This window comes from Cupressus sempervirens, chromosome 7 (genome assembly GCF_028749045.1).
Source record: "Cupressus sempervirens isolate cs-2001-9-10 chromosome 7, ASM2874904v1, whole genome shotgun sequence".
Classification (NCBI taxonomy): domain Eukaryota; kingdom Viridiplantae; phylum Streptophyta; class Pinopsida; order Cupressales; family Cupressaceae; genus Cupressus; species Cupressus sempervirens.
Window position 1 is genome coordinate 326,662,069 of NC_143124.1, and position 22,444 is coordinate 326,684,512.

Consider the following 22,444-nt stretch of genomic DNA (forward strand, 5'->3'; position numbering starts at 1 on the left):
AGGCTGTTGTAAATCCTTTAATAAAGTGATTACTTCATTGTAAGTTAAAGTCCTTTTATCAGGTGCACTTCTAATTGGGTGTTGAAATATTTTAACAAGGTAAGATCTAAAAATCTTTTAAGCCTTTAATAGGGTAGACCTTTCATAGGGTAGATCATGTTTCATGATCAAACATTGTAACCTTCATTGGATACACTTTATTACTACAATAGTGGAGATTTGTGGACGTCATCCCTATCCCAATTTTACCTTCTCATTGGAGGGTTTCTAGGTAACCAAATATATTATGTCATACATGTGTTGGATGTTTATTTTCTTTCATACTATGGATGAATATGTTTAGCTAGATATTCTAGTTTACATGCACAATTATGAGATGGATGTGTGGTGAATGAATTTATGGTTGAAGTTTTGAAGGAATAATTCACCTCCCCCCAAACCACCCTCCCGTGCCCCACCCCCCCCCCCCCCCCCCCCCCCCCCACCCGCTTCAAAGTTTAATTTTCTCATATTGTATTTCCAACAATTGGTATCAGAGCATAGTTCTCTGGAAAGGAAAGCTTTGCAGATTTGAGGAAAGATCTTGGAGATGGAAGCCTACAAGTTGGGAAAGACTATTGAGAACCAAAAGATTGAAATCCAACTTGCCTTACATCAGCTGAATGAAGTAAGAGATGACCTAAATTGATCATTGAAGATAAGGAAAGAGATAGCTATTAAAGAGAATGATACACATTACCAAGAGATTGACATTACCAAATTATTTGCAGATGCAAACATATGTGAATTTGATGCAATAGTTACAAATCTGATGGAAAAGAATGGGACCCTACTTGAAGAGGTTAGAAATCTTACAGTAGTAAATTTGAACTCAATTTTTGACAAATTTTGGTTAAAATTTTAACCAACTTGCACATTGGTCAAAATTTAGACCAATACATTTGTCAAAAAAAATTAATTTTTGCTAGCTTTGATTTGTCATTGTTGGTCTAAATTTCCACCAATGTTTGTTTGAAATCGTTTTAAAATTGGTGGAAATTTTGACCAATTCTTGGTAGAAAACTATCAAGAATTGGTCAAATTTTCCACCCATGTTTGGTAAAAATCATTTTATAATTGGTGGAAATTTTGATCAAGTCTTGGTAGAAAACTATCAAGAATTGGTTGAAATTTCCACCAATGTTTGGTCAAAAAAAAAATTATAATTGGCAAAAATTTTGACCAATTCTTGGTAGAAAACTATCAAGAACTGGTCAAAATTGTAGAAGTTGATGAAAGCCAACTTCATAGCTCACTAAGATTTTCTGCATGCAAATAACCTATTGAAGGGAAACCTAAGAAGGAAGAGGTGGAGCTTGGAAAAACTAAATGGACTGAGAGAGAAGATATTGCAAACAAAGAAAAATGTATTTCTATACAATATGCCTTGAAAATGAGTTGAGAAATACAATGAGAGGGCCCGAATATAAATGCCTCAAGGAAGCTTGTAGAATAAGCTAGAAAGTGCCAGAAGATAAGTGTGACAACTAACCATACATCCACAAAAGGTGGGATATCCTTGATCAAGGTAAGAGGATAAGTATGACAAGATAGGAACAAACTCCTATGTTGTCAACAACTCATCAACAACTCCTAGATGAAAACTAAAGTATAAATGCATTTAACCAAAGTAAACTTAAGTAAAAGAATAAATAATTATTTACTCTAACACCCACCCTTAAGTGAAACTTAGGGGAATTCCTTAAGCTTACAAAAACTAAGATGAAATGCAGAATGGGTCCTAGCAACAAGGCCATGTTAGGTACTCATGTACAACACAAAGAAATGCAACCTCTGAAAATGGGGAAAGAGGGAAAATCTCATGGGAAAAGCCCTCCCCCAAAAAGATGTAAGTACAAACATGCTAAAAAAATGAAGGAAGGAAGAAAGGAAGGTCCCAACAAGACCCCCAAGGAAACTTCCATTGGAAATGTTTCAAGAGACTTTCTCAAAACCATAAGTACAACTAGTCCCTCCATGAGAGATAGAAAAGACACCAAAGCCCCCCAGAATAATGGAGCCCCTGGAGAAAGAATCGAACCAATGAAACTCCAATGTGGAGTAAAAAAGGGAAAAAAACAAGGGAACCCCTGAATGAGAGGGAAAACTAGAAGGCCTAGCTGATGCTCAAAGGCGAAAATATGAGGATCCTAAAAGGGAATCCCCAATGTAGGTGTGATGATATTGTCATGAATGTCCACTATAGAATCTGCAACAAGTGCACTTGGGGCCTCGATGGAATGGAGCTGGAGGATCAGGAAAAGTAGAAGAAGAATCCTACTGAAGAGAAAAGACCTCAACTAGATGTGGTGTGGTAGTAAAAATTGGGATCTCAGGAACAATACAAAGGTTCAAGTGTCCTACCTACACCACATGATGCTCCTGCAAAAGAGAATTAGTGTGCTCTAACAACAGAGATGGTGGACCAAAGTGTGAGATGGTGTAGAGACAAGTGGAAGGATCAACTGCCCCTATAGCAATAAGACCTCTTGTTGCACAATCCTGAATGAAGACTAAATCAATAGTGAACTCAATTGTCTTCCTTGATCCACTACATGTAATCTGAGAAATCAAGAGAAGGTTTGTAGACAGAGATGAAACATACAATACATCATTGAATATACCATCCTTGATGCGAACTGAACCTTTCTTACAGACTAGTAGGGTAGTGTTATTCCCCATGAGAATATGAGGAATGGGAGAAGCCTCAATAATGGAGAAGATGCCTTGAGAAGATGTCATATGGTGAGAAGCACCTAAATCTAGTATCTAAGGGACCTGTGAAGGGGATGCAATGGAATCCCATAATGCATGACACTTTCCAAGATCTTCTATAGATGTCGAAGAGGTGGAAGAGGCCTGAAAAGAAGACCCTTATGAGGTAGAAGAGGATGGAGAGGAAATAGTGCCCTTCTAAAGGAGAGCTTACAAAATGGCAATCTATTTCTCATAGCCATCAAATCTCTTCTTAAAATAATGTGACTCATCATGAGATCCTTTCTAACAATAGGAATAGGTAGGAGTCTCAGTCTTCTTTTTCTCTTTCTTCTTAGAAGAAGAGGATGTATTAGTAGTGTGCTAAGAGGAGGAATCAAATATCTATTTTGGCTTCTGTTCCTGTGTATCCTTGGCAAGCAATACTTGTGACTATGAACCTATAAGTGAACCCATCTGAGTGATCTTGGACTATTCCCATGTCAACCAATCACAAAATGTCTCAAAAGAAGGCATCTGATGTCTAGTCCCAAGGCATCCATAGTGGAGTAGAAAGTGGAAGAAAAAATCTGATATTGTCCTTGCAACTTTGGGAGTATCAAAAAGATTCACTCATCAGTTGTTTTGTTTTTCCCACATCCCTACAAAACTACATGCAGAGATTTGAACTTCACCAAGAAGTCTTCAATGGTGGGGAAGTCGGTAGGTGTCAAAGAAGTCAATTTTGCATCAATTTGTAGTGCCTAGAACTCATTCACTATGCCAAACAATTTGTGAAACTTGGTCCAAATATCCCGAGGAATGGTCAAACCATCCAAGTGAAATAGGAGACTATCTGAGATGTTCAGTGGAATCAATCCCATGGCTTCATCCATTTTTTTTCTATGCTAAAGAACCTCAAAAGGGCACTGCAAAATAGGTTGGTTCTCATCCAAACATGACCATAGACCTCGTGACATGAGAAGCTTAGTCATTTTTGCTTTCCAGGTGTGATAGTTGTGTGGCGTTAGCTGGGTCACAGAAGGATCTGACATTGAGAGAAGAAGATGGAAGAAGAAGGGTCTATTCTAAAGTAAATTATAGAAAAGAAAATGCTCCCCCCCACAATGTATAAAGATATCCCTCAAATACCAAAGAAACAACTATAGAAAGCATAAAAACTAAGAAAAAAACTTGGATTCTAGATGTAAAGAGGGAGGAAACCGAAGCCTCTACTTCAACACCAAAAATAGGAGCTCAATATTACTCCAAACTAATTCCAAATCTGGAAAGTAGACAATAAATCATGTACTTTTAGAAAAATAGCATTGAAATATGTCTCCATATGAGCTCGAATGAAGCCTTTGAAGGTGCATAAAATAGGACTTTTGAATTCCAAAAAAATTGAGGAATAGAGATGTCAAACTTCCTACACCAATGTGTAGATCATGAAATTCTACCCCAAAACAAAAAAAAAAATTGCTCAAAAAAATGAGTACATATGAGGGAGATATCGTTGTTTTGAAATCACCTCTGTACTTATTTTTCTAAATCACCGTCATCACACCTCCAAAAAATAAAGAAAAAAGCCCAAAAAATGTCAAGTCTATTATGTCAAACCTTCTTTCTCCTTTTTCTTAAAAAACTAAAAAAATGCTCTTCCTCTTGATTGAAGAAAAAATCACAAACAAACTAGGGTTTGTGTCTCCAAATCTCGGCTTCAAAAATCCTTCGAACCAAGAAGTAGTAGGGAGTCTCTAATACCATGTAGAATTTGATGAAATCCAACTTCATAGCTTGCCAAGATCACCCGTATGCAAATAATATGTCGAAGGGAAACCAAAGAAGGAAGAGGTGAAGCTTGGAAAAACTAAATGGACTAAGAGAGAAGATATTGCAAACAAAGAAAAATGTATTGCTATACAATATGCCTTGAAAATGAGTTGAGAAATACAATGAGAGAGCCCAAATGTAAAGGCCTAAAGGAAACTTGTAGAACAAGTTGGAAAGTGCTAGAAGATAAGTGTGACAACTAAGCATACGTCCACAAAAGGTGGGATATCCTTGATCAAGGTTTGAGGATAAGTATGACTAGATAGGAACAAACTCCCATGTTGTCAACAACTCATCAACAACTTCCAGATGAAAACTAAAGTCTAAATGCATTTAACCTAAGTAAACTTAAGTAAAATAATAAATAATTATTTACTCTAACAAAAAATTTCACCAATGTTTGGTTAAAATTTTTTTTATGTTGTATCAAGCAATTGTTTCTTATCCAAGCCATTTAACTTGAAACCTTTTAAATCTCTACAAAGATAAGGTTGGAGCAAGAGAATTTTTCTTCTCGAGAAGAAAAATTCTCTTGCTCCAACCTTATCTTTGCAGAGATTTAAAAAGTTGCAAATCAAATGGCTTGGATAATAAATAATTGCTTGATACAGCATGGAACAAAGAAGAACATAAACATATAGCATGGATATGTATTCTTTGATATGAAAGCATCCAAGAATGTAAGCAAAAGTAGAACTATTGAAGTGTAACATGCCTCATTATGCACTCTTGATATTGCCAAAGCTGACAAAAAAAATTTCAACCATGAATAATGATAGATATATTATATAATCAAAGTAATGACTAAAAACAAGCAAATGATTAAGCTAGAGCATTGTTACTTTGAAAGAAAGAGTTTATCCATTGATAGAACTAATACTTAGTGTTATCAGATTTTAACAATTCTGTATTTATTTTTTTGGACCAACTTTTTAGATCACTACATGATGCAGAAGTCAAGAAGAAGAAAAGTAACCCTTATAACTAACATTTAGAATCAACATATGGCATTGAACACTTCTAAGATGGGATGAATGATTGACCTTTATAAATTCATACTAAATGCTTGAATGGCATACTCCATAAATGCCACTCCAACGAACATGTAGATCTAGCATAGATGCCAAATATTTGGTTTTCAGGAACTCCACTTTGTACATTAACAGAGAGAGCATGAATCTAGTTTCACTTGCTTCAGACTAAATCATTCTTCTACAAAGATAGATTTACTTCTATGTCAACTAGATAGTCCTCTAAACATATATATATATATATATATATATATATATATATATATATATATATATATATATATAGATATATATATAAATCTTGGCAAGTATGCTATTCTAGACAAATTGTGCTCATCATGCAACAATAAGAGGACCTTTTACATTAAAAAATTGAGCTTAATATGAAATAAAATGGCACAAAATGCCCTTTATACAACAACAATACCCCATATGAGTTGCAGTTATGTGGCTTCATGACTAGAAATCTAATTGTTGTTTGGAATAAATTTTGAATCTTATTCTTTTGAGTAATCATATATACCTTTGAAGGCCAAGCTTTTGACATGTGCTTTCTGAAGAAGATTTTCAAGCCTCAAATAGTCTTCATTCCCAAAAAAAGAACATAATCTACAGGAAGTCATTCTCTATACATGCATTATTTGAATGATGCTTCAATCTATTCAAGAGTTTGCCCCCAAGTTTCTGGCACAAAAAATGCAACAAATATGACATTGCTGACACATATAGCTACAAATATCCAAAAGGAACCTGCATTGACAAAAACATCATTATTAGTTAATATATTAACCAATGGAACATGTAAATTGGAGCAGCTACTAATATTACAGTGTTATTTTTCTTGGTTGGACCTCTTGTGTGTTAATGAAGTTATCTGGAAAAGCCAATGTGAATATGAACAAACACTCAATTTAAGCACCAAATTTATATCCCCATGGTGAATGTGAGAGAAGAGTTTCTTCTCTTTACCACTTTTTTTAACATTATCAAATTATAAACTAGGATTTCTAGCAAAATGAGCTAGGAACTAAGTTGTCTAATAGTGATAAAAGTTAATACATTAAACCAAATGATTCATTTTAGACATTCTATTGGACTCTATGCCATAGAAGGGTATACCTGGGAAAGAAAAACCTAATTAGCTTTTGCCTATAAATTATATAGGTGCTTTTACCACCAATATGGAGAATGATGGATCCTATCTACCTACAATTGTAGAGATCTTGGTTTAGAAATCAAAATAAATATAAAATTCCACAAATTGAGCTCTTTAGCTAAAATTTCATAAATAACTTCAGTCTGGATAATCTAAGGCTAACAAATTGGTAAAAAATATGCAAAAAGGACTATGACTTGAAGCACTCCATTCAAGAAGGAAATTGATCAACAAAGTGACTACCCAAGCACTAAACTAGCTTATGAGATCTGCCACCCTCCCTGTAGTGCCTCTTACATGAGTAGGAAGAATCTACAAAGGAATAAACTGTCATTAATATTTTGCAAGTAAAAAAATCTAGTATCCATGTTGATAGAAGGGCATATATGATTGTTTTGTTTAGAAAACAAGTAGAAAAGAACTAAACAATGAGTTTTTTTTAGTCAATAGATTGTCTTTCAAAGAAATAAACACAAATTAACTCTAAATGCCCAGATAGGAAGATTGAATCAGCACTAACAGTTGGATAGGTTATCATTGGATTGATAAGCTTCCTCTAAATTTTATCGAGTACAGCTCCCCATACATGGTTTACAATGAATTAAATATGGATGCTTTTAACTAGAAAGAACATAAGGTTTACAAACATCTATACATCAACACATAATAGATGTGAAAACTAAGTAACTAAAAAGAAAGAACAGCAAAGGACACAAAGTTCATTTGCTCAGATGTTGCATTACAAAGTAAACGAACACAAAGAAAGTATCTTCGATCCTCTTGAGGAAATGGGGAATAAAATTTTTTAAAGATCTCTTCAAAAGATAACATAATAAAAAAAAATAGTGACATTGAAATGTATTTTAGAGAAAATTGAAAACAACACAAAGGTCATGATCAATGGAAGGAAACTACCCCAAAATCAAAGTTTTGACATGTAGTTATCCTTCAATCTCCCTTCTCTAAAATGCAAAAGACAATAGAGATCCTCTTACACATTTACAGCCAAAGTCACTATCTAAAAGAAAACTGAAACTCTTTCCTTGGATTACATAAAAACAAGTCAAAATTTACTCCTATCTCTAACACACAGTTCAGAAATAAATTTTGCCCTCTCTTTTTCACAAGAAATGTAACAAATCTGGAAAACTTCCCTTCCCTGCCATAGCACACAGTCTGTAGTCACCAAAAGAAAATGTGGAACCCTTTTGGAATAAGAAAATCTTTAATAAATAGATCCCCTCTATTTTAGTTTCCTAGCAGTTTAAATAACTAATTCTTGGGAATTCAATATTTACCTTTCTGAAAAGATTTATAAAAGTTACTCAAACTTTTCATAAACATCCACATGATGTTTATAATTTTGGAAGTGAACATTAATATTAAATTCATATCCTTAGTTTCGTGAGAAATGTTGAAGCCTTTTCTCATTATGATGAGGAAACTGAGCACAAGGATTATAAGAAGGTCATCTCTATTCATCCAACCAATGGGCTCTATGACATTATGTCATGCATTTTACCTCTAACTATTATCTCTTATAGTTGAGATTCTTCAATGTTTTATTTTGTCAATCTTCCCAAATTTGCAATCTTCCTGCATACTTTTCTTTTGTCAATCTTGTCAAACATCTTGTCAAATATTGTCCCTATAGAGTCTTAGGTTATTTCCTTATGCATATCAGGTTTGGTCATTACAACCTGCATGTAGGAATACTCATTGTGATTTAGAACATGCTAGACAATAATATGTCTAAGATATAATCAATGATACCTAATAAACTAGAGAAGCAAGAAAAGCTTGGACTGCACCATGGGGCCTTGTTATCTCCATTCATAGATTTACTCATGAGGATGTTTCAGGTTAACAATGCATACAAAAATATTGAATGTGCTCTTTGATGATGCAAGTTGATATTATTTCAATGAATTTGTCTTCCATCTTTGTGTCACATGGTGTCCACAGTCTATAGTCGCTTATTGAAACCTCAGATCAATGGCTTCATATGATGTGCCTGTGTGTGGCCACCAAGCAAGGCTCAAACACATAAAATGTGTGACCCATTCAAGCTTATGTTCCCATCTTTGGAGAATTAGCTAGGCTCATACATTCCTTCAAAGAGTTCACATGTATCCATTGTGCATATATCCAAAACCATCGGCCATTGTATAAGGGAAACCCAATATAATGAGTTGAAATGGAAATGTTTAGGCTCGGACATAGCTTCTCATTTTCCTTATTATTACACATGAATTCTCCTTCAATAAATTTTCACCCAATATCCATTTGAGTGTGGCCTCAGACATGGATATTAGCCACCTTCTAATTGAATACCATGAGCTTTTAGTCAAAGGTTCATATATATTGTCCATGTCTTCAACAAGTGAGGATTAGTGAGACTTGATCCCTGTCCTTCTATCTCTCATGACTACTAGTGAATTTGATGCCACTAATACTGAATTCATTACACTTATATGGTCTTGTGTGGCCTTCTCAAGATTTTTTTACCTATTAACACATGGAACTCGACCCTTGTCCATTCATTATTATATATGTAAGACTTGCACCATGATTAAGCTTGGTGTATTTATACAAATGATTGCGTGATCAAGTGTTGAACATCTGTCAGATGGATCATGTGCCTTTGCATTATATCTGTATTTGTGTCTCAATAGTATTAACTACAACCATCTTAACAGCATCTACTAAACCCTCATGAACCATTTTGAGATAAGTGGAGTTTATGAGGAGGTGACTTCAACTTGTAGAGTCATGCACTAGAACCATCCCCATTATCAAATGAGCATCTTTGTTATGCAATGAAGTATTTGTCCTTAAGATTTCATCCCATATCATATTTCACAAACCTATTCAATCTAAATTACCTCATTCCTAGTGGCCTTAATGCTGAAAACTTGCTTCAAAATCATTGTGATCATTATGAGGGCCTCACCATCATTGATATTATAAGGGCGAGGGGTACTATAAAAGGAAACTCTTTTGCACCTAAAGGAGCTTAATGCACTAAAAAATGAACTAACTCTCCTTTGTCATGCTAAGTATGGTAGATCTTGACCAAATATCTTGATGCACCCACATCTCAGTTACAATAGACCAAGCTTCAAAGATGAACAAATCCTTCAATCCCTTCTAGTTTAATTGAATCCCAATTTAAATTGGGCATATGAGTCTTCTCTAAGCTACTTTGAGACACTAAATGTCTGAAACACACTTTAGAACTTTTGAAGGATCACATTATAAGCTTTGAATCTCTGAATCTACAAATTAGATCAATAGTTATTGAGTCTTCAAATCATCAAATTTGAACTCAAACTAGAACTTGCACTTCGACTTTGACAACCAATGAACCTACAAGATGAATTGCTTTGAACCACCTTGAATTGCTTTGAACCTTAGTTTGAAGTAGTTTGACACTCTATAATAAAATTTAAATACTGGGTCCATATTGGGTACCAACAATTTTATAATTGATTATTCTTTTTAAAGGTCAGTCGTTAACACTATAAAAATATTCCATTTCATGAATAATATAGATTTACTCTTAAACCAATCACCATGAATTGAAAATAATAAAAGAGAGCTTGTGAGCTTTAAAATACATATTTCACCTTTATAACCATTTTATTTATTAACATAATGAGCTTCATGTTCTACTAAAATATGTGATGACCTAGAATCTATCATAAAAAACAATCCAAGCATATCTTTGTACAAGTTAACGACACCAACCTCTCCTAGGACTATCCATGGGACTTGCCCAATTCCAAGAGAGTATGAAATGATATACACCTACAACAACAAAAAAACATTTTAGTAAAGATAGACAGATTCTGAATCCTTCTCTCAAAATGTGAGGGCAAAAATTTATATGATTGAACCAAGCCAAAACGAGACTATTATGTTACCTTTTATGTAAACAGGCATAGATGTTTTACTTTTAATACCTAATGTAAATTCACATGGGTTTTCAAAATGACATATTGCTAATGAAGAAAGAGACAATCTAAGAATCATTTGCAATGTAATGCACCAATCAAAAAGATTTTTAGTTTACAGTTATTTATCATGCTGTATTGGAGATATGAACCTAAGTACTTGAACAATATGGTTTTTATGTAGATAAGTCCTCCATTTGAACAATCTTTATAGGGTACAATTTATTTCTAAAATAGATGCGAGAAAAGATGCAGCTCAAATTTATGATATCATAAGAGAGAGAAATTGGAGTTCTACAAACATGCACCAACCCTACTTGCTAGAACAAGATAAAGCAGGGTATGATAAATGTGGAAATAAAAGATGTCATGCCTTTTGAATTCGATGGTTCAAAATTTCAAATCTGAGCAAAGCATGTGCCTCAGCCCTCAACATATAGATAATATTAATGTGTTTGATGTAGATAAGAGAAATCATTAGGATATATGGTTTGTTAAAGACTAAATATATAACAACAAAAATGGTGAAATCACAAAGATAAGATAAATGAAGTCATTGCAAAATTATTTATCTCAGCTTGCTCTAATGACTAGTTGAAAATTAATATAGAATATAAAAATATATATTCAAAAGATGAGAACAGGCTTTCATGTAAGGGGATAAGGAGTTTCAAATTTGTATGAGACGTAGGTCAATACATGCACAAAAAATGTAGAAATTTAAACTATCAGATTTCCACAATCCATTTGAATTTGATATATAATTTCTCAATTAGATTGTGTAGTATTTTTTGCATGATATTTTGGATCACACTACATGATCCATATTTGAAAACCAAACATGATTGAAAACCAAAAATCATATTTGCAGAACCCCTCTAATTAGTTCAAAATATTTTATCATGTGAATCTGGTTATACTTTCCAAAATTCGTAGAGATTTTTATTTTACTATAGTTGGTGAGTTGTATATACATAATTGTAAAGACTGATTTTGTCAAAAATGAATTAAAAACCACTTTAAGTTTCTTCCATAAACCAATAAATTTGTTGGGTTAAGAATATTATGTCATAACACGAGACTAACAAGAACAATAATATGTTATGAAATCATCACATAGATCTGCAAGATCTAAACCTAACTCATGCATTAAGACATCTTACCAATAAACCAAAGACAGCAAGAAGCCCAACATACATATTCATGTCACAAGAAATGTCATCACTAGCAATGTCCTAAAAAGTTCACCACTAGCTAAATTATTGTTACATACAACTTGCAACCAATACTAAGAAAGCACATCATTACATGAGATGCAATAACCATAAAACACTAGAGTACCATGTAAAGTAGGAAGCTTAGAAATTTTACAAAAAAATTTAATGGCTATGTTTAATTTGGTAAGTAGTATGTTTTTGTAAGTTCATGTAATGTAGAACAGTAGACAACTAAACAAGAACGGAAGTAAAATCAAGTTTGATTCATTTTCCTAGATGGAGATGAAAGAGTCCAAAAAGTTGTGGAGACTCTGGAAAAAGTTGATGATTGCAAATAAAAATAAAATAAGTCAGATATTGATGAAATTCATGTGCATTCTTCCAATTAATGATAGGAAATTAATTACAAAGTGAGACTGACATAAAACCTGCATACAGATGAAAGAAATGCATTTAGATTAATTATTTTCAAAATAACATAAACATTATTAGCGATGCCTATCTTTATCTCCTTCTTCACATTGGTCTCTCCGACTTAGGGTGCCAAACGGTTGCTTGGTCTCCCTATTTCTAGACAGACCAGGTTCGTGAGGCCTCCTAGGGGTTACACACAGAAGCAGCCCTCTGTTGGAAATTTGTTCAATGCTCCCCTCAGGATTTGTGAGAAGGGCTTAACTGCCTCCTATGTACTATAAGTTGAGTGGTTGTATCAAGCATTGACATATCAGTCTTTTCATGCAATGACAACCCCATTCTAACAAGTGGTATTAGAGCTTGGTCACAGGTTTGAATCCTCATATCCTCTAGTAATGTTGAGGGAGAGATTGTTGGAAATTTGTTCAACGCTCCCCTCAATATTCATGACAAGGACTTAACCACCTCTTGTGTACTATAAGTTGAGTAGTTGTATCGGGCATAGATAGATCAATCTTTTGGTGCAACGAAAACCCCACTCTAACACCCTCCACTTCCAACAATTTTTAGAGATGGCCTGGGGCATCCTCTCACCCCAAACTATATACTTTAGTTCTAGACTTCTTATCAATGGTGAGAAGCAATTAGCTTGTTGCTAGCTTATGCTCCCATTCTTTTGTTTGGGTCTTCTTTTTCTCTTTCCCTAAACATTGTATCATGTTCCCGCTATTGGTTGGTCTTTTGTTATAGGTTTGCAATCCCTTAAACCCTCTTGGTTGTCTCTTGTTAGACATTAATAATTATCTTATCTTATCTTAGTGCTAATGATCTTAAAATAAAGATTCCAATGTTTGCAGAGCCAACTACTGCCTACAATAACTAAGGATCATAGGCTATAGTCACAATATGCATGTAGTTGTGCAGCCTTGACAACATCTTCCTTGTGGCCAAGGCTTCACCTCACCAATAGTAAGGGTGAATGTCAAGAAGGTGGGAAAATGTCTACTCTCCAGCAGGGCAGATAAGATAAAAAGTGATGAAGACAATTCAATCACTCATAGTTTTCAACAGATTCCTTCATATGCACATGTTTGAATTTCTTAATAGGAATGTTCCTCTTCAGCATTCTCAAATCTAATCTCCTAGTTTCACTATCATTCCTAAAATAAGATGTCCTCCTACTTGGATGTGAATGGATAAATGGGATGATTAGTTGTAGAAGAACAATAAATGCTCTCTCTCTCTCTCTCTCTCTCTCTCTCTCTCTCTCTCTCTCTCTCTCTCTCTCTCTCTCTCTCTCTCTCTCTCTCTATATATATATATATATATATATATATATATATATATATATATATATTGTACATTCCAGATATAGGGTCAATGGATTTGTACATGCAACAAATTTTGTGAAGATAATTTGTGAGTTTCCCATCATATGAGTTTCTTTCGTTACTCCAGTATTATGAGTGTTATGATATTTGGTTTAGATAATAGTTCACTATAGGAAACAAGAAGGGCACACTTATTCCAAGCTATGGATAGTTTGAGGTGGACTGCAATCATATTAGCCAGATTCTGGCACATGTAGTTAAATGTGTTTATCGCAGTCAAGTTTATTATAGCTAATAGATCCACTTCATTTACCTGCAGCATCTATTGTCTAACTCCTAATTTTTTGAAGTTATAGAATATAATTTATTTTCATATGCATATCATTTATGTTCTTGTTTGCAAAATTTGAGTTCTTTCCCACTATACCTAGCTTTAAGATTTAAATCACTAAAAGTCCATTGCCATGCATACAGCCCCAAAACCATGCTAAGGAGATATCATTTGGTTGACACCTAAATGAAGTGCATCATGACCTAGTAATTCACTTCATAGTGCATAAACATATCCATTGAGTTGTGTGCAAGCCTTAGTTGCACTAGGTTTTGCAGAATTAATAGTAGTTGTCCAGATTATTTCTTCTGAAGAGCATGCTATAATAAAAGTGTATGACAACTTGTTTTTGGGTCTTGCATGGCAAGCCCACAACTAGGGTTTTTAATGCCCATGGCTAGGGCTTTTGGAGCTATTTTACATAGTTATAATCTAGGTTTGCAAACCACAAATGACCAGGGAGAAGTTATAGATATTTTTTCAAAATTTGTTAAGATTTTTTTTCTAGATCCAGGAATTTTTTGCAAAGAAAAAGAGAGAAAATTTAGTGGCATCTATTAGCTACAAATTTGAGGATGGGTTGGAAGGTGCATTAAAAATTTTTATCTTGGAAAGTCAAGGTGACTTTGATGTTGAAAGAGAATGAGCTCTGAGATGTCAAAAATGATGAGGTACAACCACCTACATAAACATTGCGGCTATTAACAAGACCTAAAACAAAAGAGCTAAAGGCCAAGAAGATGATCATGGTTGTAGTAAATGATCATGATTCTTCATTAATCTAAAAGGAACACATTCAAGGATATGTTTTATGTTCTAGTTAATCTTTACCAAAGTGAGAACATCAATAGAAATATGATATTGCAAAACAAACACAAACACAAACCCATGGAGACAACTAAATCAAATATAGCTACCAATTACTTGATGGTCACACAACTTTCTGACCAACTTGTAGCAGGTGGGGAGATGATTCCAAAAGAAAAGCTAAATAACATGGCATTGAATGATTTCTCATCTTTATAGTAAGCATTTGTACAAGATATTTATGTCGAGAGAATCTTGCCTCTTACAAAAGACTGTGGGATGAATCTATTTAGGAGGAAATTTGTATGGAGTCATAAGGTAGAAATGTTGATACTAATTTATATCTCTTTGGGAAAATGAAGAAAACAAAGGAAAAGCATCCAAAAGGGGGAAGGAAAAAGATAATGATTCATATCCTCATATCTACGATAGGACTTGAGTAAATTAAGTGCTTCATTTGTCATAATTTTATACATTATGCAATAAAATGTCCAAACAAGGCCAAAACTTAAAGAACAAACTTTGATGTTTGTGAAAATAGAGACATTACAGATGTAATTATTTTCTAATGTCATATTAATTACTTCTGTTTGATTATTTCAAAATAATAAAACAACTTGTTTTTCAAAATCTTTATATTAAATTGATCTTTTATTGCAGTATGTCCTATTTTGACACCCTTTCACCCATTATGATATTAAAGTTGCCTTGGACTTTGCATAAAGGATTTTGAGCTAAATTAGAGGAAATGAAACATCCTCCAAGATTTTGAACTGAGGTATAATTGCCATAAAATCTCCCTTTGTTGATTTCTCTTAGTTTCCTTCAATGGACAATATGAATTGCAAATTTCAAATGCAATCAAAGCCCAAGTATGCCCTTCAACTAAAAGTTGAGTACATTGTTATGTTTACTGTCCATACTTGTTGATTAGGTTATCATCTAGTGATCATTTACCAAGTTATCAGTTGTTTTCTCTATAGCGAAAATTGGCGATCCAGTTTAACGAGTCAGCAAAAATCACCCATACTTCCTCAGATCGTTAAATTGCCAAAATCGCCCGAATCACAGTGATTCTCATTACTATGTTTTATAGTAACTTGATTCTTTTAAAAGGTTTCTTCTAATGTTGATTGGGTTATGCCCTCTTAAAGGGTTATACCAAGTTTGATGCTTATATCATCATATTGACTTGGATTTTTCCTCAGAACAAGTGGCATTTCAAAGCTTGTTCACTATATCTATAATATTAATTTGGTTATAATTGAAGCTTGTTGCCTCCATGCAGATTGTCAATACAAGTCTCTATCCTCTAACTGGCTTATCATGCCAAGATTGTTGCCTCTATTTATTTCTTAGGAGATAGAGAGTTGTTTCCTATGATTGATATGATGATTAGTAACAAACATCAAAGAGCTTGTTGATGTCCATGTCATCTTTTGCATTTTCCATGGAACTCACTAACTATGAGCTGCAACTCCGCCTATAAGGATCTATTAGAATTGCATTTGGATGCTCAATTTTTGGGAAAAAATCTATTGTTTCCATGTTTGTATGCAAGTACAAAGATTGTATTGTAGAAAGATAAGTTTTGGGGCTTTACCAATTACTATCTTTCTCTTTTATATCTTCTCACTACAATCTACCAATATAAAAAATTAGCATTCATAAAAGAGTTATAATAGAAAGAAACAAATATACAAGCAAGAAGACAGAAATGAAACAATTTTTCATGAAGGTTTTCTGGATTGTTTCTGTCCTAATAAAACTAAGAACATAAAGTAAAATAGTGTAGTCAAGGCAATCTATGCTCCACATTAGATATAAGATTGAAGTATGCTATATTGCATAACATTCAATGTTCAATTTTTTTCTTACAAGAGAAAAATGCAAAAAGAATGTCACATCTTAAGCATACAACATGTGTGGTAGATAGCTATTGATATTTGATACAATTGAATTTCAAAATACAAGAGGAGGAAGATAGAGAATAATTACTTTGAGGTAGAAGGACAATCCAACAAGAGAACTGCTAAAAGCCATTCCACTGGTTGAGACCTGCTTACATAACTCATCCCAACTTCAATCAAATATTCTCCAAAGTCCAAACAGCATATCATTTCATTATTTGACAAAATAAATAGCAGTGGAATATAATTTGTAATGTATGCAGTGACATATGACATATAAAGTATGCTCCCACGAGATCATCCCTACCATTAAAAGAATGTGTCTTCCAGCTCTTTCAACTAGCCCAGCTATCACCATAGTCATCAAAACCTATCAAAACAAGAAAACTATTTTTGAGGTGTAAAAATTGCAAACATGCAGAATAAATCTGATTATATCTAGTCAAACAAAATGCTACTTCCTTTTCAAGTGTAGATAGTCACTTTATAGATGCTCCTTGATAGCTCCACTGAAAGCATCTTGTATTATTCTATCTGGTATACAAGATTAGGGAAACACTACCTTTTAAAACACAACTGACATGAACTAGAGTCAAGCTGCTACCATAGCTTATGTAAGAGATACGTCATCCAAGCCATGAAACCATTTATAAATTCATAGCAGTTGTAGAGTTTTACTGTGTGCAATCTAGCAGGAAGATTATCATATTCATGGCAAAAAGAATGAAAAAGGCCACTTTCCATTTGAACTCTCCTTGTTCATTATATCAAAATTGAGGCTTTCCAAATAGCAGCTAGCTCTTCTTCTCAAATTTGAATTCAAGCATTTCCCTAAGAATACTGCCTCTGGGCCACAAACATTAAGGATGTTGTTTGATTGGCATAATATTCTATTCTCTTGAGTAATAAAGAATACATTTTTCATAGATTAAAAAAACAAATAAAAACTTTCAAGCGAAGGAAAGCCCCATGTTTTCATAGTGCAACAGATCATGTTGTTATAGTAAATGAAAGCTATTTTATTTAATAGATACATCAACATGGTATTTCAACTTTTACTTTCCTATATGATTCTGTTGCATATTGAAGTTAACCAATACTGTCATTTGGATAATTTTCAAGGCAGAGCCTAGCAATTATAGGATGTGGAAAGTACAAAGTAGATTGCAATTTGAACCCCATATAAGCTTGACAAGTCTAAAGAACACAGATGAGATGATTATTAAAAATTCCCTAAACAAAACCATTTAGTAGTGGCTTCTAGAGGAACTCAATAGATAGAGCTTGTATAAAAATTTCTAATTCGACATCAAGAAGTAAATAGAGTACTATCTAACAATTTCTTTGATTTAATCTGCTAGGATATAGAATACTAACCATATCCAGAAAGTATCAAAAATTCTCTCAACAAGGCATGCAGGGCATCACAATGTACAGGGTACAATCATTTTTAAATTGATAAATCATGGGGAAAGTATATTGATATTGAAAAAGATAACCATGCATCCTCTTCCACAGATTGGTAATTTTTTGGACCAACCTCAGCAGGCTAAGTATCTCTGAAATCTCGATTCAAACTAGCATTTTGGCTTCTGAATGAATATAAATCATCATTTTACCTTTTCTCAATTCTGTAATGTTGTGTGAAAGCTCTTTACCTTCGTGTTGAATGGATGTTCTATTATTTCTTATGTGAATGGCTAACCCGTGCAATACATTGAAGTTTTGAGCTCCATCATACAATTGAGATATTTCTGAAATACCCAGATTTTGCATTTAAGCCTAAAACTCCAATATGACGATTTTGTTGATAGTAAATCTAAACTTATGATTTACTGCCTAACACAGACATTGTGATATACAATAGAATTTGAAGTAACAGCTCATCCTGCTATTATATCTTCCATAAAACAAATGTCTCCTCCTATATTCAATGTTCAAAAATACAAGCACATATCCAACTCTGTTTCTCTTCCATTGATCTACATTCTCATCAAATGAACTCAATTTAGTAGTAGAAATTGTTCCCTCTATTTTTAATACCATTTTTTCCTTTATTGAATTTCAAGAATAAGCATATATAGATAGGTATTAATTAGCCTACCTGCAACAATCCCAAACCAAATGATGTGGCATTCAATGAGGATATGCCTGCCATAAATAAACCAGAAATTGAGATGCTACCTTGCAAGATAAAAGATGCAAACTGAAAATTGAAATTGATGAGTAGCAACAAAAGGACAACTGCCATGGTAGTGTCTATTTAAATGAGTGAACTGTGAGATTTTTTTTTAAAATAATTTTTTCAAAACTATAATCTATATGGCTTTGTTTATTTCTAGCAAAGGGGGTTAAGAACATTGATAATACAATGAGATTCTTACCAACTTCTCAAAAAATCTTACCAGCATATAACATCATTGCATTGATTTCTGATAGTTGTTGGAAAAGTAGCAAGCCTATCAAGCTGATAAGATGCCAAAGATGTCACTGTACTTTGCTACTGAAAAATGATAGGAGGATGGAGAAATGTGATTACCAATCCGTGATTCTTCCTCAAACCCTAGTCATTCCACATATAAGGAAATTCATATAAATAACATCTCCAAACATCCTGAAACCACTCCACTGTTATTCGTGAGTTTCCATTCCTTGCTTTTCTAATCAGTGGTTTACAATAACAAGAAATGATATTTTCAATGTTGCACATATATATTTTATTTCAAAGCTTAGGCCTAACAATCTTGCATCGATTATGATCGCACATGGAATTAAAATCTCACCAGGTTGTAACCTTCAAATAGAAAATCGTGCAGATTTGGCTTGTCTGAAGAAGATCAATTGCATGATAAACTTTGTGCCAGAATTTGCAAGAACATGGTCTTCCTCCAGCGATCGATCACTGCCCCTATATTACCCATGAAGCCCCCATCCCTAGCAATCTCCCGAAAGAATCAAGAATTATTATCCATAACCATGGTTGTTTCAAGAATTATTATCTTGTGCACTACATTGCTTGTATTGAGCCTCTATGCATTTGCACATGATGGGTCGGGTCTCATTTCATGCCTTGAACAAAAGGGCATCACAAACCTGACTGCTTCTAATTCCTCCTCTGTGTATGATTCTCTCTTGCACTTTTCTCTGCAAAACCTGACGTTTACTGAACCAGGAGTCTGCAAGCCATAAGACAACAAACCTGTAAATTTCCATGATACCTTGCGTGGGAATGATATAACATACCACGTGAATATACAAGATTAAATTTTGAAATACTTTTCGACCAATACTAAGGAAAACTTTATGACCAATACTAAGGAAAAATTTTGACCAATACTTTATGACCCTAGTTGGTCAAAATTTTGATCAACTCAAGAAAACTTAGGATATTTTTGACCAATATGGGATGGAAATCCAAAAATAAAAGAAATCATACTTTTGGTCAAAAATGTTGGTAGAAAAACAAGTGCAAATGTACTAGTGTTAAAATAAAACAAGAAGTCCAATCAGTATTGCTATGTGAGGTGATCGAACGGAAAAAGAAAGATGAAGAAGGCAAAGTCATGATTGAGGATGACAAAAGGATACTGACCAACAAACTAGAAGAGAAGACATTAGAGGTGAATAGGATTTCTCACATGCAATTGGAAACATTGAATCAAATGATGATTGTCAATCATGAATTGAATGGAAAATATATTAAAACTGCAACACTAAAGTTGCAGAATGAACAACTAAGAAATGATTTGAAAAGAGAAAATTAATTTATTGAAAGTTTCAACAGAACTAGTGAAGCCATCAAGTATTTTGAGCAATTGATGAGATCTACTACTAGATTGGATTACACCAGTACTGAAGAAGGAGAATCATCTAAAAGTGGTGAACAAAGGAATGTCAATGGTAAGAACTCCAAGCCTACTTTTCATAATTGTGAAAACTTAGGACATACTACTAATGTTTGCAGAAGCAAGACTACAAATCAGAATCCTAAGTAGAAGTTCATGGATCACTGCCACAAGTGCAACAAGCAAGGACATTAGGCACATGAATGCAAAACCCAAGACCATAAGCACATAAATATTTGAAGGATACTGCTATAATTTTTAGAAGTATGGACATAGAGCATATGAGTGCAGATCCAAGCCCAAGTGGTCATCAAACAAGAAGACAAAGGTAAAACACAATGGCAACTCATAGAATTGGGATTATAATAATAGGTATAGTTGTCACTACTATCAAAAATATGGACATGTTCTTAAGAACTACATAAGAACACATTTCAAAAGTGATTACAGTAGATGCTTAAGTCAGACTACATGTTTTAGTTGCTTAAAGATTGGTCACATAAGCAGACATTGTCCAACAAAGTCAAAGGCACCAAGCAATGAGTTCGACAAAGGAAAAGGAAAGATAGATGTTGAAGAAGTCAAAGTGCAAATGAACAAGACATAGACGAAGAAGAAAGATGCTAACACATTAATTTTAGATGGGATCACTTCATCCAATGGATCAGGTGATCAAACCATCCCCAACTAGGCAATTATGAGGTATGTGTGGGACTGATATTTAAATGATATATCATGCATCGGTTCCAAGGATTTAGTTCTAAAAAGATTATATATGCATGAATAAAGATGCAAAGTATTGTTTAGAACCTAGTAGAAATCTTTAAGTTTTGTCAGTTTTATGTTGTTGCCATGCATGAAAAGTTTCTCCTAAGCTGCCAAGTAAAATCTAGTTGATGGTGAGTTATAGTAAGTGATAGTGTTGGCCAATCTCATAGTGGTTTCTGAGAGTGAAGGAAATTATATGGAAGCCGAGTGAGTCATAATTGCTATCATAGCCAAGCTTAGAGTTGTGTAAGCACTAAGCATTAATTACAAAGTTTTCAGGGCTATATGGTTAATTTTGTATTCATTTGCAATTATTTGAGATTGATAAGAGCACAAAGAGCTTAAGGAGAATTGGAGAGATCATTCCAAGCATTTGTAAACTAAATTCAACCAATGTTTGACACCATTCATCATATTTTTGAAGATATTTATCATGTTCCAAGCTATGCTATTTGAATTTGTGCAAACCCTATGCATCAAATATGGTGTCTAGTTTTTCTACTTCTAAGGTTAAAGAGGGAAAGGAATTTTTGAATGTTCAATTAATTTGCAATGAGATCAAACAAACAAAATTTAAAGAAATTCCTAACATTGCATACAAACAAGACCCATCTGGTATGTTATCCATGATACCACCACAAGTTTTAATGATTCAAGATGTAAGATGTTACACATGTAAGGTGGGTAGCATAGGTGACATGGAGATAAGAGATGTTTATTGAAAATTATGTGAGAATGGGTGTATTGAAAGAAGAATTCAAGGTTGTAGAGAGAAAAGAGTTGACTCGTGCCCTAAATTTTCCAAATGTGTTCAAAACAAAATGGATTAAGATTTTTCTTAGTAGAATTCATGATAATTCTATATGGTTGGAGGATGGCCCTATAAAAATCACCAAGAGGATTGTATAGAGGGTAATAGGGTACCCAACCCTAGATAGACCTAAGACCATGAGAAGTGATGCAAAAGAGATTATTGAGAAAAACACAAGGGCGGTGTAGAATATGAGAGGAATGACAGATGACAACATTACAAATGCCTTAATTGCTTTTGCAATAAGGATAATTGGATATAAATTCTTTCAATCTAGAAAATTGAAGAGTGTACCTTCCAT

General features: G+C 33.8%; 1 protein-coding gene across 1 annotated transcript; it reads right to left on the bottom strand.

Moving 5' to 3' along the window:
• Window positions 1–6,174: 6,174 nt before the first annotated feature.
• Window positions 6,175–19,888, bottom strand: LOC149546741 (sugar transporter ERD6-like 4). Its single transcript, XM_089794660.1, has 7 exons — window positions 19,503–19,888; window positions 19,125–19,282; window positions 18,824–18,870; window positions 17,027–17,089; window positions 16,808–16,867; window positions 10,504–10,563; window positions 6,175–6,347 (listed from the first exon to the last, which is right to left on the bottom strand). Exons 2-7 carry the CDS (start codon window positions 19,138–19,140, stop codon window positions 6,327–6,329), a joined length of 267 nt encoding a protein of 88 aa, XP_089650786.1. The 5' UTR covers window positions 19,141–19,282; window positions 19,503–19,888; the 3' UTR covers window positions 6,175–6,326.
• Between the last annotated feature and the right edge of the window lie 2,556 nt (window positions 19,889–22,444).